Below are 6,582 nucleotides of genomic sequence, written 5' to 3'. Positions count from 1 at the left end.
GAACACACATGTATCGCACACATGAACAGACATGCACATGCATCACACATGCACACTTGCATCACACACAACACAGGTGCATGCATGGACACATGCATCACACACATGAACACAGACACATGCATCACACGAACACAGTTGCACACACATGCACACAAGCCTGCCCAGGACCGCCAGCGCCTCTGGCTGATCACAGCCCCTCCCCACACACCCCAGGAGGTGGCACTACAGGTCCAGTCCCGGGGCCCCACCCAAGGGGGATGGCCAGCTAGGCACCTGGGGGCCCCTGGGTCCCATCCAGCAGTACCTGGGAGGCTGGGTCCTGGGCTGGCTGGGCGTGGCGTCCTCTCAGGTCTCACGGGGGTCAGGGTGATGTGGACACTCCCCGCAAAGCTGCCTGAGACCTTCCCGGGGGCCTCCCCCGCCCTCAGCTCTGCCAGGGCCCGTGGTTCCTTGGGCTTCAGAGTCCTGGGCAGAAGGCACAAGGTCGGAACCCGAACTACCAGCCCCAGGCCTGGGCCACCTGGAGGGGCTCCCAGGCCATGTGTAGAGCAGCTTGAGGGAGCAGGTGGCCTTCTGAGCAAATACCACCTCCCAGCCCACCGACTACACCTGCTGGGACCCTCCCACAGACACAGGTGTGTGCACCACGACCTGCTGTGGTGCCAACCAGACTCCGGGCGTGAGCTCTGGGCCCCCACAGGACCCACACACGAAGAGACTCCACCCCAGCTGCAGGCGTGGTGCGTGAACCCACAGGGGGGCTGCCGTGCCCAGGTGAGACACACAGCAACACTGCCCCCAAACCAGGGAGAGCGACCCCCATGTCCCTCAGGCAGGGTGACTTGGCCTCTGCTACTCACAGGGAGGTGCGTCCGTCCCTGGATGGGCGTGTGAATCGGTCGATTACATACCCACTGCATTTATTAAGCACCTATGGTGCACCAGGCCCCAGGCCAGCCCCACCCAGCCCTAACCTCTCAGCTGGGCTTCTCCTGTCCACGGGCTTCAGATTCGCTCTCCATCCTGCCGGCCCATCCTCCTGGCCTTCCTGGGGGCTGGCGCTCCTGTCTGGGTGGGAGGCAAGGGGTCTGGGTATAAGGAGGGAATGCTGGGAATGGGGTGTCTGCAAGGAGGGCTGTGCCTCCCCCTGCCATCTTCCCACAGCCACTCCACCCTCAGACACCCCCACAGCCAGCTGGCCTGTGGGCATCAGGAGCACCACACAGGGAGTCAGGGGAAGGGGCTCCCAGCTGGGTCTGCCGTGCTGTGTCCCTGGGGGAGTCTCTCCCTGCCTCTGGGCCTCAACTTCCCCTTCTGCCAAATGGGTGGGGACGTGGCAGGGTGAGCCCCATGGACTCTGATCCTCTGTCCACCTGTACAAGGGGAACTCCTGAGCCACGGCTGCCCGTCTGCAGGCTTTCTTGGCTCCTGGGTCCTGTTCAGCAGGGCTCAGGGCGTGGCTTTAACAATGAGAACTCAGTGGAAGGGAAGGATCTGGAAAAACCCTTTGCAGTGCAGTGTGTTCTCAGCCCAGCTCGATAAAGCCGCGGGAACCTCTAGCTTTTTTCTAGGCACTCCCAGATGGCAGGGACGGCCAGTTTCCTATGGTAAAGTGGGGAGGGGGACCTTGGCTGCCCCCAGGTCGGGAGACAGAGCCATGCATCAAAGCAGGGCTGCCGGGAGCCTGGGGTCTGTCCCGGCACAGCTGACAGCTCGCTGGGTAGCCTGGCCATCCCCGTGCCCTAGGCCTCCCGGCTGGCACAGAGTTGGCCTCACAAGCCCTACACTCACATCCTGCCCGACCTGGCCATGTCCATGCAGGGGGCTAACCCCTGGTGGGTTACCCCCAGGTGCCTAGAAAAAAACCTAGCTCCCTGTTCCCGAAAACATGTGAGCCCATAAAATAGGACTGTGTGGTCCAGGGAGCCCCCAGGAAGAGCTCCCAGCCCAGGAGGTACCAGAGCCCTCAGGACACAGGGCATTGTCACCAGAACACCACCTGGGGGATGGGGCACAGGGCACCATCACTGGGACACCAGCGGGGGGGTGGGGGATGGGGCACAGGGTGCTGTCACCGGGACACCACTGGGAGGTATGGAGCACAGGGCACCATCTCCAGTACGTGGCGACACAGTGCCACAGCAACAATGCAGCGTTGTCAAACAAAGCAACAGGCAGGAACCGCAAAACACCACGGGAGAACAGGAGGCCCGACCACGGCAAAGCCAGGCCACCGTGAGCCGCCAGGTGTCACTGCCAGACTGAGCTGAGCGGGATGCTGCACGGATGGGCTGCAGGCATCTGCAGGACGTGCGGATGGGGTGGGGTGGGCTGGCAGACAGCACAGCCCGGAGAACGTTTGCAGCCACCGCACACAGAGAGCGCCAGGACCCCAGGAGGCTGTGAGCAGGTGTCACGGAGGACAGAGACAGAGACGGAGACAGAGAGGAAGGTGGGCAGGGCTGATGGTGAAACTGCACGCGCTGCACAGTGCGGCCAGGGGAGAGTCCCAGAGCTGCAGGCCCCCGTGGCCTCCTGCGTCCCAGCCCCTTACTCACCCTGCGTTAAGGTGGTGCTTTTACCCTTTGCTGTCGGGGCCTCTGGCTTCGGCCTGGAGCCAGCACCCACCCTGCCGACCTCCAAGGGTTCGGCCAAGCGCCTCCTGCCTGCCGGGGGCAACATGGATGCCTGAGAGGTGCTGCTCGTGCTCAGGGTGGCTGGCGGGTCCGTCCTTGAAGGGAGGCCAAGGGCCTGGGGAGACGTGGGCTGTAACAGCTTGGCTAAGGGACTTGCTTGTGGTGTTTCAGTTTTGGGCTGAGAACTGGGAACAGGGGCAGTGGCTGGGGAGGGCCTGTAAGTAAAAGAGCATGTATCAGGCACAGCTGGATCCAGGCACCCTCCCACCATTACCCGAGGCTGCCCCTCCACCTCCCCAGCAGCTTGCTCCCAATGCCCACCCTCCGGACGGAGTCCCACCATCACCCCAGGCCACCCTCCACCTCCTACCACCACCCAGGCCACCCCTCTGCCTCCCCGACCATTGCGCCAGGCCGTCCCTCTGCCTCCCTGCAGCTCGCTCCCAATGCCCAGCCTCCAGCCACAGTATAGACCACCCTGGCAAGGGACGGGCCACAGACACTTGTTTCTGGCATGAGCATATGCTGTGGCTGATTCTACTACTGTCCTGTGAAATCCAGTGTTGGCTGAGATTAAAACATCCACCCCCAAAACACACCACACACCCAGGCTGGAAGCACTTGAGGCTTTGTCAGAGCCTGGGCCGGCCTGGGCTGCCAGGTTCAGTCCTATGTGACAGTCTCTCCAGCCCGGCCAGACACACAGACACAGGGCCAGACACGAGGCCTCCTAGCCTTCCTGCTTTCCCTTGGGCACACACCGGGAATGAGGATGCCAGAGCTGAGGTGGGGGCACCAGGTGCCTCTCCAATCCCGAGCCAGTGCCTCCATGTCCCCACCCCCCTTGACAGCCAGGTTCCCTCCCCACTTTCCCCCGACACCGGGCTCAGCGGTGACCAGACCGGCTTCCCCAGAGGAGCTAGGCTCCTCCCCGGCCACACGTGCCCCCCGCCCCACCACCTAGGAAGCACTCCCTGGAGCCCCCCACACTCATCCTCAGTCCCTAGGATGCCCTGGACACCCGCCAGTGCCAGGAGAAGCAGAGCGAACTCGCTCTTCTCCTGCCTATGACCACCCTGGAGGCTCTGGGCACCCCCTGCTGCCCAGTGCGGTGGGGGCAGGAGGCAGTTCTGAGCAGGGGACACCTGCACCGCCCAATACGGGGCAGCAAACAGCGTTGCCAGGCAGACCGCGACAAGCGTCCTCACTCGCTAAGTGACTGTACTTGGTTGAATGGTGACCCGTAAAATTCACGTCCCCTGGGAAGCTCAGAGGGTGACCTTATCTGTAAACCATCTTGGCAGCTGTGATCATGTTAAGATGCACCCACGCTGGGTTAGCGTGGACCCTAGTCCAACGACCAGTGTCCTTAGGAGAGACAGAAGAGGAGAAGACAGACAGAGAGAAGGCCACGTGGAGACGGAGGCAGAGACTGGAGGGAAGCGGCCACAAGCCAAGAACGCTCAGAGCCACTGGGAGCTGGAAGAGACAAGGACAGGTCCACCCCTAGTGCCCTGGAGGGGGCGCGGCCCTTCCCACACCTCGAGGTCAGACTTCTGGCCTGCGCAGCTGTGAGGGAGTGGATTTCTGCTGCGTAAGCCACCCAGGGAGGGGGTCTTTGGAAACGGACGTAGCGCCCCCCTCTACCCGTCCATGTCATCTGCCCAGGGTCCAGGCACGGGCAGGCGCGGGGCCCAGGCATGGAAGGTCAGGGCCCGGCTGGACTCAGTCAGACAAGGTGACGCTCAGCCCAGCCAGTGTGGGTCCTGCTCGCAACCTGTCCCCGCATCTGTGAAATGGGTGTAGGGCCCTTGGGTTCCAAGGGAGTGAGGCACTGTGAGCCCTGGAGCGGCAGCGCCACCTCACCCGTGACGCCCTCGAGCACAGGTAGACACCAGATTTTCCATAAGGACCCGGCTCCCACCACCCTGACCACAGGCACTGCCGCCCTGGCTCCTCCTCCCCATTCCACAGAGGAGGAAACAGGCGGGGCTAGTGCAGTCCCCAGGGCCACACAGCCAGGGAGCGGCAGCGCCCCCAAGCCCTCTGGCCTCCCAGGGCCCCTCTGGCTGGTACATAGAGGCCGCACCCCCCACGCCACTCACCTGGTGCATAGAGGCCGCAACCCCGGTCCCCATGCCACTCACCTGCCAGGCGTCAGAGTGTCAGCCTCTTCCAGCGCTGAGAGGGCCTGCCTGAGGAAGTTCCGTGCCTGCTCCTTGCTGCTGTCCCTGGATGGAGCAAGTGACGATGTGGGACCCCTGCCAGCAGGGCTGGTGCCGGGGGGCACCGCTGATGTTTGGAAAAACTTATTCCGGGCCTGCTGGGTCCTAGAGGCAGATGGGGTCCAGGCTGGGGGGTCCACTGTGGCTGCAGATGTGGAGCTTGAACGGAGTGTGGTTTGAGGAGCTGCCACTCGGGGGGCTCCCCCGCCCTGGGGTGTGGCCGGGCGAGGGTCTGGGGCACTCGGGGGCACAGGGGGATGGGAGGCGGCCGCTGCTGTGTGCTGGGCAGCTGACGACCAGCCCATCGGGGAGCTGTTGGTCACACGAGGGCGGACCTTCCCCTCCAGGGAAGTGGGGGCCAGGCGGCTCTCAGAGGGCCTGGCTGGGCTCCTCACACGGACGGACGCGGCGCTGGTGGCTGGAGGGTTGGGTGCGGTCGGAACGGAAGCCCTGGTGGGCGAGTTGCCCGCAGCAGGCTCCCAGGCCGACGGTCTGGCCTTGGGCTTGTTCACCTTCTGGGACTTCTGCGGGGAACAGGGGGTCCTAGAATCCATAGCCATGGCCCCTGGCCGTTGGGGGACCAGACTGGGCAACTTGGGGCTTGCAGAGGTAGTCGCAGGGAGGTGATTGGTGCAGACGAAGGCGCCCGGCTCTCCGGTGGCCCTGTAGGCCCCCGAGTGCAGCGTGCAGGAGCACTGCTTGCACCTGGGGGAGGAAAGGCACAGGAGCCCCAGCTCAGCACCGCCCGCCCCACCATGCATTCACCACGTGCTCCCAGAGCAGGCATGGCGGACTCCCGTGTCCACTCGCAAGGTCGCCGATTCATTCAACAAACGCCTCTTCTGAGGGTCCCTAACCACTTGAGTCACAGACCCCACCAAAAACCTTGTTTGGGGTGCAGACCCCAGAGGGTGCTCACGCATGTCAGTAGACACGCACCCACAGGCCACCCTAGGCCCTGCTTCGGGGCCAACCCACCCCGGCCCCACAGACTGGGGGATGGAACTGGGGGGACTGACCCACCCCAGCCTTGCAGAGCTGGGGACAGAAGGAGGGGGAACAGCTTGTCCTTAAGAGCCCCCATCTGGTGGCAGGGAGGGGCTGGGGATGGCCACTGAGTAAAACACCCCAGTGGGCAGGGGTGAGGCACAGGAGGGAGACCGAGGCAGTGTGTGTGGAAGGACACTCGGGAGGGCATCTCGACAGGGGCACTGGAGGATACTGGAGCTTAGTGAGGGGCCTCAGGCCCTGGGTGTCTGGGAACAGCAGAGCATCTTGGGCTCTCAGCAACAGAGCCCGGGGTGGGGAAGAGGGTGAGGAGGGAGAGAAGACTGAAGAGGAGTGGAGGGGAGGACGGGGAGGAGGAAGAAGAGAAGGAGGAGGGAAAAGGGGGAGGGGGGGAGGAGGATGCGGCTGGGTGGGAGGCAGTGGGAGCTGTGGGAGGGTTCTGGGAGGGGAGGTGCACACTCAGGCACGCGGGCAGACAGCGGCCCCACCTGAAGCAGCTCCGGTGGTAGAGACTCCCGTCAGCCAGGTGCCGCTGTACCAGGTGCACGTGCTTACCGCAGACCCCGCAGGTGCTGCTGACTGAGCTGCCTGCCGACACCTGGCGCTGGGGAAGATGCCAGCACCTCTCAGAGCGGCCGTCCACCCAGCCCTCCCTCCTGGCGGCAGCCCACAGGCGGCCAGAAGAGCCCATCTTTTTTTTTTTTTTTTTT

General features: G+C 63.9%; 1 protein-coding gene across 1 annotated transcript in view; it reads right to left on the bottom strand.

The window, feature by feature from the left end:
• Positions 1 to 6,582, bottom strand: part of MICALL2 (MICAL like 2) — a 26,048-nt gene that overhangs the window by 5,402 nt on the left and 14,064 nt on the right. The window contains exons 5-9 of the mRNA XM_023188524.1: positions 6,361 to 6,476; positions 4,787 to 5,569; positions 2,562 to 2,854; positions 978 to 1,071; positions 308 to 468 (exon numbers count right to left, since the gene is read on the bottom strand). Of these exons, the coding sequence (XP_023044292.1) occupies positions 308 to 468; positions 978 to 1,071; positions 2,562 to 2,854; positions 4,787 to 5,569; positions 6,361 to 6,476 (1,447 nt within the window). The remainder of the gene's footprint in view (positions 1 to 307; positions 469 to 977; positions 1,072 to 2,561; positions 2,855 to 4,786; positions 5,570 to 6,360; positions 6,477 to 6,582) is intronic.

Source organism: Piliocolobus tephrosceles, chromosome 8, assembly GCF_002776525.5.
Source record: "Piliocolobus tephrosceles isolate RC106 chromosome 8, ASM277652v3, whole genome shotgun sequence".
Classification (NCBI taxonomy): Eukaryota; Metazoa; Chordata; class Mammalia; order Primates; family Cercopithecidae; genus Piliocolobus; species Piliocolobus tephrosceles.
Note: the sequence above shows the minus strand (reverse complement) of the source record. Positions and strands in the feature narration are given on the sequence as shown.